At 38.6% G+C, this 18,573-nt stretch overlaps 1 protein-coding gene across 1 annotated transcript in view; it reads left to right on the top strand.

The window, feature by feature from the left end:
• The window catches only part of COL12A1 (collagen type XII alpha 1 chain), a 111,660-nt gene extending 97,755 nt beyond the window's left edge, over positions 1-13,905 (top strand). Inside the window, exons 58-65 of the mRNA XM_023754283.1 lie at positions 1,446-1,499; positions 3,522-3,593; positions 7,016-7,051; positions 7,159-7,225; positions 8,324-8,512; positions 9,414-9,482; positions 10,503-10,673; positions 12,868-13,905. Coding sequence (XP_023610051.1) covers positions 1,446-1,499; positions 3,522-3,593; positions 7,016-7,051; positions 7,159-7,225; positions 8,324-8,512; positions 9,414-9,482; positions 10,503-10,673; positions 12,868-13,040 — 831 coding nt within the window. The 3' untranslated portion in view covers positions 13,041-13,905. The remainder of the gene's footprint in view (positions 1-1,445; positions 1,500-3,521; positions 3,594-7,015; positions 7,052-7,158; positions 7,226-8,323; positions 8,513-9,413; positions 9,483-10,502; positions 10,674-12,867) is intronic.
• The last annotated feature ends 4,668 nt before the right edge of the window (positions 13,906-18,573 follow it).

The following is an 18,573-nucleotide window of genomic DNA, read 5'->3' as shown; positions in this document are numbered from 1 at the left end:
AGATACTTTTGTCAATTATACCTCAATAAAGCTGGAAAAAATAAAATGTTCTTAGGCTGACTAAAGAAGGGTTATTCAGAAATATGATAGTTGAAAGAAAGAAAGAAAGAAAGAAAGAAAGAAAGAAAGAAAGAAAGAAAGAGCGAGCATGCCCTATATAGCATTTGGAGAAATTCAGATGGAAGAAATCCCATTCAAACTGCCCAAGCAATACTACTACCAGCACATTTTTGCTTCAGTGGCTCTCAGAAGCGGTGTTGACGTTACAGCAGATGAAGTTGGAATCTGTTTTTTCCTTAAGCAGGATTAGATCTTCCAGAAAATAGTTTGAAATCTTTATCTCTATAATTTTCTGAAAAAACATTTTCAGAAACTTTTATAGTAGAATATATGTAGCACCATTTTAAAGAAATAATTTAAACTTCCTATTGTAAAATCAATGGAAACATGGATACTTAATCCAAATATTCCTGATTTTTGCTAGAATCCAGGAATATGGATGAAATTATCACTCTTATTCTCTGCAGAAAATGAGACAAACATCTCCTTCAACAGAGGAATGCGACAACCATAAAAAACGATCTGACTCAGAAATCCTCGGCTGGATTTCAGAGACCTGCTATTGGGATGGATGTTAGCTGGGTAGCAGAGTGACTCATTCCAGACAGAGGTCATTTGGCACTGGATGGAGATGGGGCGAGACAGCCAAAGAGTGAGCCTGGGCGGGATGCGCTGTGCTCCTGAGGCAGATCTCTCCTTCCCAGTCAAGCAGACACCAGTGCCGGTCTGGCCTTCTCTGTGACATGAGGAGAGATGGGCCACTAAAAAAAAATTACATGATTGAGGATTTTCTTTGTTTCCAACGGAGGGGGTTCTTCGTCGCCTCTTTTTTTGGGCGAAGGAAAGTTCATCAGGAATGGAAACTTCAAAAGTCCTGCCCTGGCCATTGCTCTGGGAATGAGCAAGGGAGTTTACTAACCAGTTGCTTGGGCTCTCTTTCCTCTTTTATGAGACCGTGTGCTTTTCTCAGTAACATATCTTTCATCCCATTTTTATCCTTTCTGGGCCAGTGTGTGGACATGGACTGTTCAGTAGAAAGGGTTAGTTTTTCCTTTAGACTTTATACTCTTACAAAAGCAAAAGCTAGTATCTTTAAGAAAGAAAGGTTTTATTTGCAGAAGATGAGTTTGACTCTTAAGATGATTGTATTTATAACTACATAAATGAATGAGTATAGAAATTAAGTATTCAGTGAAAGGCATTAAATTAAATTTGAAAGTGTTTTTCTTTTTTGTAGTATATTTGCCTTACTATTGCAAGGTGACCTGCAAACAGCAAATTGGGTTAAATTCTTCACCCTTCATGCTTAGCAACCTGTTTAGCATTTTTCCTTTTCACGTGGTCATTCTCTCACTACCCTCTAATTAATTTTATTTTTTCAATAGGGCTTTACTGGAAAAGATGGTGCAATGGGACCCAGGGGTCCACCTGGGCCACCGGTAAGAACAGGATTTGTTACCTTGCTGTCTGTCCACTTTGCTAGAGAAGAGCCTGGTAACCTGGCTTCTGTGCTGGGGGGTACACCATTGGGGTTGCTGTTTTGTTTTTATTTTCCTAAATCAAAATGGGCTAGACTGCAGTGGTTCTCAACCTGTGGGTCTCGACCCCTTTGGGGGTCAAACGACCCTTTCACAGGGGTCGCCTAAGACCATCAGAAAACACATACATAATTACATATTGTTTTTGTGATTATTCACTATGTTTTAATTATGTTCAATTTGTAACAATGAAATTGGGGGTCACCACAACATGAGGAACTGTATTAAAGGGTTGTGGCATTAGGAAGGTTGAGGACCACTGGGCTAGAGGAAACAGATGTGTTAAAATACAGTTTTGTTTTTTAATCAAGTTATATTTGAAAAATAGGAAAATATCCCCAAATAACTTGGTCACTAGCTATTAGTGCCTTAGTCCCCCCTATCCTCACATTGAGTGGTGGCATTTTATGACCTGACTGGTTACTTCTTGTTATACAATTTTAAGGATCTGTGGTCTATGATATTTGAGTTTTAAGGACATTTATTACTGCATAGTCATCAGTCATTCTGAGGAATTAAGTTTTATTCAAGTAAGTCTTCTAATTAAGATCTTTGGGGAAAATACTAAAGCCAATGATTTGCAAGTGGCATCTGTATGCCTGCTTCCAGTGAGATCACAGTTACATTGTTTAAGATGATGGAGGTTTTCATGTATAATGGTAGGATATGAAGATTCAATAGCATACGTTAAAATAATCTAATTTATTTCTAATATATATATTTTTAGGTAAGGGGGAGTTTAACTGTATAGTAAACTTCCATTTAAAGTATTTACTACAGAGCTTAAAATTTGCATAATTGAGGAAGTAAAGGATTAATTATTTTACCAAATCTGATTATTTCATTTTAAGGAAATTTTAGGCTTTAGAACATAATATATTGCTTAATAGGTATTATATACAAGGGTGGGTAAAAGTAGATTTACAGTCATTCATACGGAATAAATACAATAATTAATAAGTAATAATACAAGAATAAATTGTTTCATATACTCAGAACTGTAAACCTACTTTTTGCCCTACTCTGTATATTCTTTTTTGTTGTTGTGCTAATCCTCACCCAGGGATATTTTTTCATTGATATTTAGAGAGTGGAAGGAAGAGACAGAGAGAGAAATATCGGTGTGAGAGAGACACATCTATTGGTTGCTTCCCGCACACGCCCCTACCAGGGCTGAGGATCAAGCCTGCAACCAAATACATGCCCTTGACTGGAATCAAACCTGGGACCCTTCCGTCTGAGGGCTGACGCTCTATCCGCTGAGCTAGGGCTCACCCTGTATATTCTACTAAAAGATGACTAGTGTGTCTTGAAGCTGGGTTAAAAGGAACAAGGAGAAATTCTTATGGTTTTGATGGGGTGAAGGGTGCTGATGTGACAGAAGGAAGTGGAAATGTGGAGAATGCACCAAAGAAAAAGTGAATTTCTAGGCTGAGAGTGCCATTTCCAGCAGACAAGGGGAGACTCTGCCACAATGATGCCAAATTTAGCCAAAAACTGGCTACTTTCTTAATTTCTTCCCCAGCCAAAGTGTGCACTGCTGTCTTTTGATGGCTTGTCTGGTTATGTAATAGAAATACACCAAAAAACAGGAATTGCTTTCTGCAGCTTCACTTTGTACCAATTTACTGAGATCACAGTCTGTGAATTGTAAAACTGATTTTATATATATATATATATATATATATATATTTCAAATGGCCTAAACATATATTTTAGAACTATACAGTCAATAAAAATTGAATGGGAATTTTCAAGATTTGTTTCTCTTTGTGTCAACTTAAAATTTGGTTTTCCTCTTCCTGAAAATGTGATTATATGCTGCTTCATTGAAAAGCTTTTAAAGCTGCCACTTCACTAGTTTACTTTAGATGGGATTTTAATTTCCTCATATCATCCTCTTTCCCGACCTGCGTGTTGTAGGGAACCCCAGGCTCCCCAGGAGTCTCAGGACCGAGTGGGAAACCAGGCAAGCCCGGAGACCACGGCAGGCCAGTAAGTGGACCGCTTGCACGTCTAGAGTTATTTCACTGTTGCCTTCAATAATGAGGACACTGAAAGGCTCTGGCATATTTATGTTATCTTTGCTGTAATGTGTTTGAAGCGTTTGTTGAAACCATGCCAGACCAGTGGAATTAACTTGGTACTGGTTCTAAAGTTTTTCTCTCTGAGTTAGAATATTCTGGGATGAAAACTGTGGTTATAGGGTTTCTTTAAAAGGAGAAAGGGATGATGAGCCAAGACACATATTTCTGCACTGTATTAACACTTTAAGCTGGGTCAGCAGAATGATTCTCTTCATTTAGGAGTGCTATGCTGCTTAACATAGAAAAATCCATGATGGTGGTGCATGGTGCTTCTGTAGGGAGTGTGCAGATGTTACCCTGGGGCAGTATCATCCAGCCAAGCCACTTGCTCTGTTCTCTTTCCTTGAGGATGCTAAGAAGAATAGTCCCAGAATTAAAAGCATTGATCGAATCTGCTATTTTACTTTTTATACTGCCCAATTTATGTCCGCTTTAACTTTCCTTTAGTCAGGTGTTTTGGTTAAAATAGTCATTGAGATGGTATTGTGCATACCATCTACTATATTTGGTATTAGTATCTCCAAAACTGAATTTGGCGTCCTTAAAATATCCAGAAGTATTTGTAATGGCTATTGGGCTTCACATCCTTTACAAGTTCTTCCTTATTTTGCATATGAATTGTGGATATATCTCGTCTAAATAGAATTTTGAAATATAAAAAAGTTACCTTAAAGATAATTGAGCCCAACTATTAGCTGCTCTCTGAACTGGACTTCTGTTTTCTTAAGTATTGTCCAAGTGACAAAAACCTGAGTTTAAAAAATTTTTTAATGCCACGCAAATTTAGGGTAGAATCTTTATGCGACATTGGTTGCTTTTTATGTTTACATACGATTAAACAAGCAACGTAAAGATTAAAGGACTCCTGAAGTACTTTATAGTCTGTGTGTACCCTAACACATGATCTTATTACTCTCTTTTCCTCAATGAATCATGGCAGAAATGTCACAAGAGCAGTTTAAAGTACATGGAACTCTTCTGCCTATTCAGGATTTTATTTTGTTTTGCTATGACCGAAGAGTCTCACACAAGACTATTCCTGATGCAATTGATGGCTGCCGCTGGAAACCTGAAGGAAACTTGCCCTTCCTTGACTTGAAATGTGACCTTAGATCCTGGCAGTAACAATGACTTCCACACACCCTCTATACCAGAACAATCTCAGAGTGGCAGTGAATTAAAAAAGCCCAACACCACCAGGAATGATATCAAAATAGCAGTAAATGTAAAAAAAAAATCCCTGAAGTTTACATAAGGCTCCAAAGTCAATAATAATATGTTTCCATTAACAGTGTCTGGTACTTTGGCCAAAGGGAGAGCCTAACTCTAGTTTATCTTATGATTGTAACTTGGAACATTTATTTGGACCTTATTGACCTTTTTCCTTTTATTTTTCTTGTCCTTTAAGGTGGCAAGTTGCCTCTTCTTTTCTTATCTATTCTATCTTACCTTTCATTTCTATACACCAAAGTAGGTAGCAGAGGGGTGTATAAAGGTGTTAGCAGAGACCTTGACTCAATCAGTTAGCTATTGTCAGTGATTTTCAACCTTTTTAATCTCATGGCACATATCAACTAATTAGTAAAATTCTGACACACCAAAATATATAATTATTTTTTGCCAATCTGACAAAAACACACACACAGGTATAATTTTGATTTATTCATACTGTATGGCTATTGTTATGATGGCTGTTGTCATTTTTTTTTAAAATTTGACAATCTAAGGGAAAAGAGGTCAGTGCCCCTGACTACTCAGGTATTGCATATTTTAAAAATTCTTGCAGCACACCAGTTATGTCATTAGCTGTTATAACCAGCTGATAACTTCCTGCTAACTTACAACACCTGATGTGGTACAGTGCATGTTTTCAAAAACTGCTTATGTGCCATTTTTATTCATTTACTCAATACCTACTTGTTTAGTACCTAAATGAGCTAGTCAATGTTTTAGGGTCTAGGGATATAAGAGTAAATAAGACAAAGTCCTTGCCCTCGTGGAGATTCTAGTGGGGGATATAGACCAAAAACATGTACATAAATATTTCTGGTGATGATGAGTGACATCAAGAAAACAGAAACAGACTGAGGGCTAGAGAGTAATTGTGATGGCGGGGAGGTGGCTATTGTAGACATAGCCGTCAGAGCCTATTGGAGGCAGTGAAATGAATTGAGGGAGCAAGCTGTTTGAAGAGCTGTGGGAAGGGGATTCCAGGCTGTAGGAACAGCACGAATAAAAGCCCCGAGTGAAGAAGGAATCTGGAATATGAAAGGAACAGTGGAGAGCCCTGGGTACCCAAAATCAAGGGCGTGAAGGAGAGAGAAATGAAAGATCATGTCAGAGAGCTGAGCAGAGGTGATTATGTGGATCATCTGGCCAATGAGAAGGAATTATTTTATTCTAAGTGTCACAAGAGGCCCTTAGAGCCAAAAGAGTGACATTATCTAATTTTCCTTTTAAAAATGTCAGTCTGGCTTCTGTATGGAGAATAGGCTCTAGGAGGACAATCCAGGAAGCAGGAAGACCAGTTAGGAGGATACTGGAGTCATTGAGGCAAAAGTATTGGAGACTGTAAGATGTGGTTTGGTTTGGGATATATTATCTGACCATCAGATTTTTCAATAGTTCAGATGTTCCTTCTATGACAGCAGTTGGCAGCCTGGAAGTTCATTACTAAAAGACAAAAACTTCTTGCACTATAAGGAAAACTTTCCCAGGATCCTCTCATGGCCCATGAGAGGCCTGACAGAGCAGGGACAAATATTCTGTAGTTGTGTTTGGATGTGGGACCAGCATTTGGATTGAATTATCTAATAAGGGAGACATGTGGTTCCTTTTATACTCAATGCACACAAAAAAGCACTGGAAGTAGTTATATGTTTAGTTGGGGAATTGACAAAAGCTCAATAGTTCTCACTGGAACTGAATCAAGATGAATGTCATGGAGAATCCACAATAACCAGCTGAGTTACCCAGCTATGGTGATATAAAAGAAAATATAATGGCACAAGAGCAATTTTCACATGCATTTCAGTTCCAGGCCTGTATTGTGAATGGCATCATAAAATGTATGCATAGTTCATAACTTTTAAATTGTTATCCTCAAACTCACATCTCAGCACTCTTTCGGAGGTCATATGCTTCCCAGAGAAGGAGGTGAGAGAGGGAATTAGATTGCTTTTATAGGCGAGACAATGTGAATAACATTGATGTGACTGTGGTGTCATTTTGCTAATTCATTAGAAAGCAGATCTTCATCATCATGTTTGCTCATGAATCATTTTAGATCATGTCTGTCACTTTCTAATACATGAAATTCCTGCATTTTAGGGTGCCTCTGGATTGAAAGGAGAGAAAGGCGATAGAGTATGTATTTCTTAAAATTTGACATACATTTATTTTGTGTGTAAAACATTGAAGTATGAAACTATAGAAATAATATGCTAATGATTCTCATTGATTTAATTAACAAGGGAGACATTGCTTCTCAGAACATGATGCGGGCAGTTGCAAGACAAGTCTGTGAACAATTGATAAATGGTAAATTTCTTTCTTTTTGATGTATGAAAAGTTTTTATTGCAGGAAAATGCAAAGTTTGAGTCATAAATTTTCTAAGATGTATGCTTCTATTTCATTTTTGATGATCTTCTTTTTTTTATACATTGTCAATTTTGTAGCCAGTTAGTGATATTTTAATGACTGTCCTGAAGATAAAATAATAACTTAAGGTAACATAAAGGCGGTTATCCTTACATTTGGTTTGGTACAAAATCACATTTTAAAGGGGCTTTTCAATTTCCATATTGTAGGATTTTTAGTGATCTTCATCCATCTGGGCATATCTGGAAGCAGCAGCGATTGGATCTTTCAAGTTAAAACCTTTAAGTGGTTGTATGACTTTAAGGAACGAGGCCCACCCACCCAGACCAGTTTAATCATAGAAAGTCCATCTCGCTGGGGACATTTTAATATTGCCTCCTTACTTTTTACAGACTCTTTCTTCATATTCCATGAGGCCTATTAAGTTTATTAATAAGGTTCAGTGCCTGAAAACCAAGTGTGGCCTTAAACTCGGGGTCCCCTCTGTCAGAAGTTTTAATCGCTGTATCCTGAAGTGCTGCCCTGGGAACACCTGCAGTAGAGTCACCTCTGTTGCTTTTAGAAATTAGGGTTGCTGGGCCAGACTCTCAACCTGGTGAATCATTATCTTTGAAGACGAGGCCCAGAAATCTGTAATTTCAACATATCCAACAGGCAACTTCAGTTTACACTAAATCCTAATGATCATTGCCTTGTGTACACACAATCATGGCATAATTTCTTACTTTAAAAAAGTTTTTCTTTTGAGCGACATTGTCGGGCAAATCTCAGGGGTTTCTATCAGAGCCATATTAAACTTCCACAACTCATTTTTCTTTATAGTAAGCCTTGTGGCCTACCTGGCTGGTATTTATCAGGGATCAGTTTGTCCTTGGTGACTGGAGAGTTTTCTTTTATTTTTAGGGTTCAGGTTGGAATGCCTCCTGGACAGGGGAGGGATAGAGATGTATTTCACTAGATACTAAGAGAAAACAATTTCACCCTCTCATCCCTCCCTTATTAGGGTTCTTACTAACAAGTGTTATTTCTATTTATAGGTCAGATGAACAGATTCAATCAAATGCTAAATCAGATTCCAAATGATTACCACTCCAATCGGAACCAGCCGGGCCCACCAGGTCCTCCAGGTCCCCCGGGCAGCGCAGGAGCCAGGGGAGAACCCGGACCTGGGGGGCGACCAGGCTTCCCGGGCACGCCAGGCATGCAGGGTCCCCCGGGGGAACGAGGTAGGTGTCTCTGGCTGCAGCATGAGCATAAAGGAAGAAACTACACGTGTAGGAGCCTGGGGATGTCAAAAAGTACATAGAAGACTGAACTTGGCAAACTACTTTAGTCTTGTTTGAACAGTCCCAGGAGAGCTATGGTCCCTGAACCTGTCTTGTTTAGGTGGCTACAAGCCACAGAGCCCCATATCTTAGGATCTTAGTAAAGATCATGTGAATTTCTGGTTGTTGTTAATGGGAAAAACCTGTATCTTGGCAAACTAAATCAGGCACTAGAAGCTTATTAATTGTTGTGACTGGCAAGAGTTGGGCAGCAACTGAATGTACAGTTTTAGATCCAATTTTTTTGTTGTTGTTCTTTTATTCAGAGCCTGGCGCTGGTCTTATGTGTTTGTTTCACTTTAATTTTATGGTAGATAAGTGTAATTGGAGGAAAAGAAGAACAATAGTCTTATCTGATTCCAGATGTTTCAGGATTCTGGGTACTGATTTTGTCAAAGTTGCAGTTAACATTCCGTAGAAAACCTAGATATTTCTGTAATTCTGATGGCTCGGATGTTGCACGAATAGGGCTGCTAAAGATAAGATATTTTTCAATGAGCTGTAACTCTTTATTTGATTTCTGTTTGTAACAACTGTTTCTAAAAATATATATTAGATGTGTTTGTTTTCTTCAAATAATTTTTCCCCTGACGTGTAGCCACATTTGTTTCCTGGCCACGAGTCTGGAATTACACAAATGTCTAGAAAGAATCTGGCTTAAAGAGTGAACTTCTGTGAAACATTGGGTTGTGCTTTCACTGGGGGAAGTCAATGACTTGAGTCAGGTAATATCAGTTAAAAGGAAGACTACATGTTTCCTGATAATTTTCCTCCTGTGCTTGATCTTTTTGTCCTTCCTTAGGTCTGCCAGGAGAGAAAGGCGAAAGGGGTATTGGGTCTCCAGGGGCTCGAGGTCCGCCTGGCCCCCCAGGTAGGTCTGCTGGTACATAAGATAATACAGTGTAACTACTGGGAGAGCATACAGCCCCCTCCCCCCCCAAGAGATTCACAACCTCATCATGTTAGCTTCAGGCATGGCTATCATCATGGTATTTTCATACTTTAGCAAGAAGTTGAACTCGTATAACCTCCTCATTTTTATGTTCTCTTTGCTCAAAAAATGTTTGCATGTGTTCTATTAAGCATTCACTGTAACTTTAATATGTGAAGGATTGAGTTTCAGTGACACAGAGGGTTGCTGTTTTCTTTTTTATGCAATTCCTAATTTGTTTTGTTTGGCCTCATAACTTTTAAGAATGGTACCACTTCCTGTTTTTTTCTAGTATTCTTCAAGATGTTGCTAGTAGACTAAAACAAAAGTATTCTCACTAAAAAGTTGGAGACATCACCAGATTTCACTTACAGGTTCTTTCTTGACGCTTTGGAAAGAAATAGTTATCTAGTTGTTTTATGCATTTCTTTTACTGGGTTAAAAATGAATTTTTTTTTCTTCATGATAGTGTCCACGAGACCCTTGCAACCCAAGGTCAACCCTAGTGGTAATAAATTTAGGTTTATGTTAGCCACAAGTACCACTCGATGTAGACATGACATTGCCTCACATAGTTCAGAGGTATGGAGCGGGTACTTCCATGTTTTCCCGGCAGTCTATGTGGCTAATAGAGCCATTTCCTTCAGGTGGTCTTATCTCTGTGAGAGTAGGAGCAAGCAGAGAACTCATTTATATCTTTAGTTTGGCTTCATTCTTGCTCAGTCCATTTTCTTGGAATGAAATAATTAAAGTAGTTAGATTTCTGTCTTTAACTCTTATGAATCACTGGTAAGAAATTTCCACGCTTAGGTTCATATTGGTGATTTTGTAAGGAAATATTTTCTTACCATACAGTAGGGAGCCGCCTAGTCTTGAGGCAGTGGAGGGGCCAAAATATTGCTGACGGTCTCAGGAGATGTATTTAACAAGAGGAGAAATATTTGTTTCAACCCACACTAGGTCCACAAGGAGAATCCAGAACGGGTCCGCCAGGGTCCACAGGTTCCAGAGGTCCCCCTGGCCCCCCTGGTCGTCCTGGAAACTCAGGTATCCGAGGACCCCCAGGTCCTCCTGGATACTGTGACTCATCCCAGTGTGCCAGCATCCCATACAACGGGCAAGGCTATCCAGGTATGTGGTTGTCATTGTAGGAACCCAAATTCACCTGAATAAAGAACCTTTATGGAAATGAAGTGCCATAGGATTGAAGGAAGATTGATTTGAGTATTTCTTGAAGATAGCAACTCTTCCAGTTGTGTATTTTATGTAGTAATATTGTTCTTTTTCAAAGCATACACCATTACTTCACTGTTAGGAGTTAAATAACTATTTTCTCTCCCTTCCAATATTTCTGCAATTACCAAGTCACATAATAAAACTCTCCTTATTTCCCCTAGAAGTTCAAAGAATGCTACCAATTGACTTTTTTCTTCCTAACCTAAAGATTGGGAACAGTGATTTGTTGAATAAAATTGTAGAATGCTAAGAATACACACACATACACACACACATATATATATATTTGTTTGGGGAATCTAATGTGTAGGCAAACTAGTATTTGATAACATGATGCAGACAACTGACAATAGTTCACTCACATTGTAGAATTAATATTTATAAAATCTGGAATGTAATTTTTAAAAAGAGTTAGTAATGAAATTCTAGTGTTTCAATTCTCTTATGTCTGATATTGGGACTGTGGGGACAGGGGACATATGCTGATCTGGAAGTAAGAAAGTCATGCTGTGGTCGGTGACCTTTTCATCAGCGCACCCTCAAGCATCTTGCAAGTTTTAAAAATGATACTGCTGTTTGATATGGTTGGCTACTAGCAAATAGTGCATGAGTAGTTGAATATCTAAATATCTATATATCTATATATTTATGTGAGTACTTACATCTGGCCAAAGTTATAATTAATCTTAATGTACATTTCTCATACAACCCATTCACAAAATTGTAATGTAATGTGTTATAAAATAAATTTAAATTACCTCTGCCTTATGGTATGTACAAATAACTGGAAATATATGGATATATATGTATATATACTTTAACCATTACATACTTAGATGGATGTGTATATATGTTTTTTGCATAGTAATTCAACTTTTAAAACTATCATCTTTGACCTGTTTCAGGTTCCGGCTAACATTTTCTAAGTCGCCAGTGCTGCTTACAGTTTGAATACATGAAAATCCTGTTTCTGAGATGTTTGCGCACATGCTTATTAGGAAATGAGTCTGTATGGAAATCTCACCACAGATATGGTTAACGAACCGGGTCAACATCATAAAGGAGGGTGGAGACTCTATACTAACTTGAATGAAACAAAAGCAGTGGTGTTAGTCTATACGCCTGATGCATTTCAGTAATAATGTAGAAAAATATTATTTAAAAAAAAGTTGAAACATACAGCCATGAGGAGCCTCGACTGTGACAGAGGCACATAATAAAACTACTAACCAGCGGAGATCGTGCCATTTCGAGAAAAACAATTAACCTGGTTAAAGAGAAATGTCTGATGTAAATAATAAACTAATTGTGGCTTGTACATGATTTGTATGTGATCCTGTCCACTAAAATCACTTAACAATTCTACAGTAAGCTTCTGCACCCAAGCCTGCTGCTTGCTCTGTGCCGGAATAACACCGAATGGAATCTCCTCCTCTGTCTTGCTTGTTAGCCATGTGTCTGATTCAGGGCATGCGACTCATTAGTACTGTTCTTTGTACATGTACTCTCATTTGGGTTTTGTCATTGCCATTTTCAAACCAAAGTTCTCTAGTCACTTCTTTTCTTCCTGTTTCGCTGTAGCCACTGGTGTTCCTCGCCCACCAGCTGTAACTCAGTCTGTGGGGGAGACAGCCACAGAAATTGTCATGTACTGTATATTACCTGGTGATAGCTGATTTTCACCTCCAGAGTTCAGTTTCTAGGAGCCAACAATACGTCCCCTCACCTCCTCACCTTTCCAAACTGTTCTCTGAACTGAGGAGTTGAAGTCATGAACAGGTACTTGGGGATTTGCGAAAATCCTACCCAGGTTCTGCGTTTACAGTTCTTTGGCCCAGTCTGACCCTTCCCAGGTATTTGTGCAATGATTGTATTTACTGCTGGATCTTTGAAGGTTTTTTTTTTTTTAAGTCCGTCACTTTATTTGAGCATCACCAAATTCTCTATGCAAATGTTAGCAATCAGAACATTGTAATTTATATATTTATAGTTAGGAGATGAAGACTGGAGTGCCATCGCCTCGGGTGATGGTTTAGCTTTTGCTGTGTCTGTACCTCCCAAATCATAACTGTAATGTTGAATCGGACAGAGCCATACGTGCCCGAGGGCGGGGCCTACCTGCCTGAGCGCGAGCCCTTCATCGTGCCGGTGGAGCCGGAGCGGACTGAGGAGTACGAGGACTACGGCGCCGACGAGCCTGCCCATGAGCATCCTCCCCACGCGCGCTGGCGGCGCGCCCTGCCCCGCGGCCTGGGGCCGTGAACCTGAGACGGCGCCCAGGGAGGCCAGGCTGGGGGAGGTGTTGAGATTATCATTTACAGGTCAAATAGAGCAGTGCACACCGTATCTGCGATGTTTCTTCCGGCGATGCTTCGTCCAAGAGTCCCCCTTTTTACTGTAGAGAACCTTGTTTCTGCAGGAAGCCTAGCCAGCCGCGCGCGCAGTCTGTAAGGCGTCTTTGCTTTCGCCCTTGAAATGCTTGCAAAATACTTTGTTCACAAAAGCTGCAAGGAGAGAACGTGCCTGGTGCCTTTCGTTAGCACAGCGGGCAGCCTCAGTGAAACTCTTAGGTTAAACAGTGAGTCCTGGAACCCAGAACTACTGTATATTTCGAGAGGGCAGTTTATCTTTTCCAATACTTATTTGCAATTCAATTACACCACGATTCAAGGAATGCCCCTCCTAAGCCAAAAAGGAGGGAAAGGTCAACTGCATCGCAAGTATTTATCTTCCTCTTCTAGCTTCTGTTACACATTATGGCATAGAATGCTCTTATACATCTCCTTTAACAACCACAAACCTTAAGCCATGTAGCTGAAATGATTGTATCAACTGGATACAATTTCATATTGCCTTAAACCTCCTTGTTGTAGACACTAACATTTATGCCAAATTGCAGATTATTCTGCAGAGATGGAATTGCATGTTTGTGTTGTATATTTAGTATGAACTTTTTTTTTCCAGAACATGTTTCTTAGTTATCAAAAGCAGTTGGAAATGTTTGCAAGACTATGAACATAGAATTGCTGCTTTTATATTTTAACTGCAGATTGTGAATTTCACTGCCTTATATTATTTATTTCTGAAACAAAAGAGGCATTTTTCAATAAAACTACTGAAAATTTGACATGGTCTGTTTTTTTCTTTGAATGGCCTTTTGGACTATTCAGGCGGTTGTTACAACAAACAAGTTTATATCCTTGGATACGGTTACAGATCTTGCTAATATATTAAATTATGCTAAATAACTTTAGATTTTTAATGATATGGTGAAGTCATAGAAAGAGAGTGGTGAGAACCTCAAAAAGCCAAGCTGATTCCAAAGGCTCTATTAGGAATGTAGAGGATGTGTGGGTTGGTGGAAAAACAACTAGGTATCCTAGGAGACCCCAAACAACCAAATAACTTTTAACAAGCCACATGATTTAGTATGCATTTAATCACTTTCCTATACCATACTTTACCCAGTAGCATGTTTAATTGCAAAATGGAAAATTCCTTAATGGAAATTTTTACATTGAATACCTTCCTTTTACACTTTTACAAATGCAAATAACATCATTCTAAATATCAAAGAAAATAATGGAAGAACCAACACCAATTGGAGAGAGGTAGTGATAGAAAATTTTCCACAGAGCAAAACATCTGAGTTAAATACTTTCTGGCAACCAAGATCAAAAGGAATAGATAATAAATGAATGTACTGTGTTCACCAGGTATCCAGCAGATTGCTAAATTCATAGTATTCATCTGTAATCCCCAATATCTATATTTTTAAGGTTAGAAGAGACCAGTTCAATTCTTTGCTTTATGTAGGAAGAAGCAGACTCAGCTAAGTACTGTAGTATCAGAACAAGACTAAACTTCTAGGTCTTGTGGTTCTTAACCCTGTTTTATCATCAGATACTCTCCTCCACCCCCTCTCCTTCTCTTTTCCTGGGAACACTTACTCCCTTGGTAGGAGCTTTCAAACTTCAAAGTTCTACGAATTTATTTTCATTAGTTTCTGACTCATTTGGGTTTCTGATGCTCCTTGATGAAGAGCCTCTGTATCAGGAGCATGAAGATGGGTTCACTTCCTGGTCACTGACTCAACTGGGTTCGAAGGCCACAGGGATTTGAGGCACAAAGGAACTCCATCTTCTTTCAATGGCAGATGTGGGTTTGATTCCTGATGTTGGCGGTCACCCATTTTCTATCTTCTAATCTGTTCTCTCAGAGAGGGGATGAGGGGCCAAGCCATTTCTAACCAGGGATGAGCACAAAATTACTAACCAGCTGAGATACATGTTGTAATTTTTATTTTCATAGCCTATTTCAGTGATGGCGAACCTTTTGAGCTCAGTGTGTCAGCATTTTGAAAAACCCTAACTTAACTCTGGTGCTGTGTCACATATAGAAATTTTTTGATATTTGCAACCATAGTAAAACAATGATTTATATTTTTGATATTTATTTTATATATTTAAATGCCATTTAACAAAGAAAAATCAACAAAAAAATGAGTTTGCGTGTCACCTCTGACAGGCGTGTCATAGGTTCACCATCACTGGCCTATTTCCTCCGTAATTAAGTTTGCTGAATCTATATGAAAATAATTTTTGTTACCCCTGAGTGAGCGCATACTGAAAGTGTAGGGAGAAAAGGCCAGGTGGTCTGGCTTTAAAAATTAATGCTAATACCCCACAAAATCAAACCTGTAGGTGCTGGTTTATTTATTCAAACTTTCTTTGAAGGACTACAGAACAACTTCTAGCTCTTTAAATTTAAAGGCATTATAAGAAATTTGTTATTTATAATTTATATTTGAAACTAGGGCTCTGATTTTCAAGAGACTAGCTTGAAATAACTGTGGGAAGAGGTGACAGCTTCTAAAGGGGGCTATAGTAAGAAAGGTTTCAAAATTTCAATACACTTAAATAGATCCTGAATATTTTTTATAGAATATTTTGTACAATGGGATTAACCATTTAGCAAATTTAATTCATATATTTTTTTCAGATTTATAAGGGTCTATTTTTGAGTCTGTAAAGAATTACGCTATCTATGCAGTTGCTCAAAATTACATTACAAATAAGGTCAGTGTAGTTTTCCCTGAGTATTTATTATTTATTATGTCCATGGCCCTGTATTTGGAATATAAGATTATTCTTCATTTGGTTTTAGTTCTAATTGCTCCATAAAAAAGGGTTTTGATATACCCTCATGTGGTCTGAGTGCCTTATAAAGAGTGACCAATTATACAAAGAATAGCTGTGGTAAATCTTTTATTTTCAAAGGCAATCTTTTAAATACAAATTATATTGATTTCTAAGTCTCCTGTTACTTGTGTTTAGAAAATGGATTTAGATCTGAATGTCTAAATGAACATTATTAACATTTTCATTCTTAAATCCAGGCTGCTAAAGGCTATTGGAAAAAATCACATGGACTTGCTTTCAGGGAATGCCTTTTATGCTGATCACTTACAGACCTGTCTCCAACACTGATCTCTCTCTCTCTAAAATTCTCACCCAAGGATATTTTTCCATTGATTTTTAGAGAGAGGGAAAGACAGAGAGAAATATCAATGTGAGAGAAACACATCAATTGGTTGCCTCCTGCATGCACCCTGACCAGGGCCCAGGCCGGGGAGGAACCTGCAACCTTGGTATGAGACCTTGACTGGAATCGAATCCGGGACCTTTGGGTCCGCAGGCTGACACTCTATCCATTGCCCACCCCTGGCTAGGCCCTAGCCCAGGGGTGGGCAAACTTTTTGACTTGAGGGCCACAATGGGTTCTTAAACTGGACCGGAGGGCCGGAACAAAAGCATGGATGGAGTGTTTGTGTGAACTAGTATAAATTCAAAGTAAACATCATTACATAAAAGGGTACGGTCTTTTTTTTTTTTTTTTAGTTTTATTCATTTCAAACAGGCCAGATCCGGCCCGCGGGCCGTAGTTTGCCCATGGCTGCCCTAGCCGCTAGGGCCAACACTGATCTCTTGTCCTATCAGTATATCCAACTGTGTATACCCCCTTGAAGTTCCACAAACACTTCAAAATTTACACATCTGGTATTTATTAGGATTAGATTCAGCTGTGACTGACAGAAAGTCACAAAATAACAGTGACTTAAACAAATAGAATTTTTTTTACTTCTTATGTTTAAGATGTCAAAGACCCAGGCTTTTTCTATTTTGCTGCTGTGCTTTTTGCAGTTTCTTGGGTCAAGTTAAACTTATGGTCCAAGATAGTTAGTAGAGCTCTATCTATTATGTCCATATTCCCCCTGCAGGAAGGAAGAAAAAGTGAAGAAAATGTCAACCCTTCTTTTAAGGACACTTCTTACACAACTTGAAACAACAAATTTATATTACAGACCATTAGCCAGAATTTAGTCATTTAGCTACATCTAGCTGTAAGTGTGGAATGTTATCTTTATTTTGGGTGGCCAAGTGCCAAACTAAAATCAGCCATTCTGTTATAATATAAGAGGGGAAATGAATACTGGGGGTCAACTCAAGTCTTTAGTCTTTGACACAATGTTCAAATCTAAATATATTTCCCCATAAATTTTATTTTCCTTCATTGAACCCACCAACCACCAAGTTCCCCAGGCCTGAAATTTGAGAGTCATTGTAAAATTTTCATTCTTTCACTTTTTATAGCCGATTGAGCTTCTACATATATCATAATCACCCTGTTTTTACTACTCAATTTCAGACTCTTGAGATGCTTGTCATGACTATCATAACATTCTCTTAAATGGTCTCCTTTCTTGTAAACTTGGCTCCTCTCAAATAAATCTTCCATACAGATCAGAATGATTTATCTAAAATGCAAGCCTGACCATGTCATGTCCCCTGCTTAACATTCTTCAAATGGTATATGGATTTCTCTGCAAGTCTTGATTCCATCTGTCAATTCCCTATTCCTCCTTTATCACCAACACTTTCATTGGACCATCTGGAATTCCTATTCCATTTTTGGCAAACTTCTCCAAATCCTTAGCCTCTTCAGTGAACAACCCCAGCGCCTCTTGGCATGACCCTGAAGATCCTGTAGAGACGGTTATGCCTCCCAGAGTTGGTGAATGGAGACATGTCCTCCTCATTCCTCAGCACTGTTTCCAGACCAACAATCCTTCCTTCTAGAAAAAGCTTTTATTGTTTGAGGCTTATATCTGACTCCCTTCACTATCATCTATTCCCCTCATGGTCACTCCACCTCATTCAGAAGAAGCTTTAGTGCTTTTATCCACCCCAGTATCTGCCATCTTCTAGGTAATGTATCCATTGGGTAACAAATCTAACGTTATCTCAGTTATTAGAACTTATTGTCAAAGGCATTTTCTTTTACTTGGCCTAAGCTACTCAGTATCTCCAAGGACTTACCTTGGACTTGTGTCTAACTGTCAGTGCTTTAAAATCACTAACTTAGACCCTCCACTCTCCTTGGGTTTCCAGCTCACCTGCTCAAGTACCTCCACTGAAACTGTTTTCAGCTTCATTATGACACTCAATGCAGTGAGCCTTCCATGTTCTTACCACCCATCAGCTCCTCTTTGTCTTCACTTCCTTCCTTATCCAACTTGGATTCCATGTCTTGGTAACATACCCAGTTTATTGAATACTGAACTCCAAGAAGTACAAAATAGTTTCTTTTTTTTTTTTAGTCATTTCCTTCAGTTATGTTCTATTATATATTCTTTTTCTATCCCTTAGCATACCTCAGATAGATACCATTGCTTTTACTATATTTTTATTGATTTCAGAGAGGAAGGGAGAGGGAGAAAGAGATAGAAACATCA

The sequence above is a fragment of the Myotis lucifugus genome, unplaced genomic scaffold (genome assembly GCF_000147115.1).
Source record: "Myotis lucifugus unplaced genomic scaffold, Myoluc2.0 scaffold_59, whole genome shotgun sequence".
NCBI classification, from domain to species: Eukaryota; Metazoa; Chordata; class Mammalia; order Chiroptera; family Vespertilionidae; genus Myotis; species Myotis lucifugus.
Note: the sequence above shows the minus strand (reverse complement) of the source record. Positions and strands in the feature narration are given on the sequence as shown.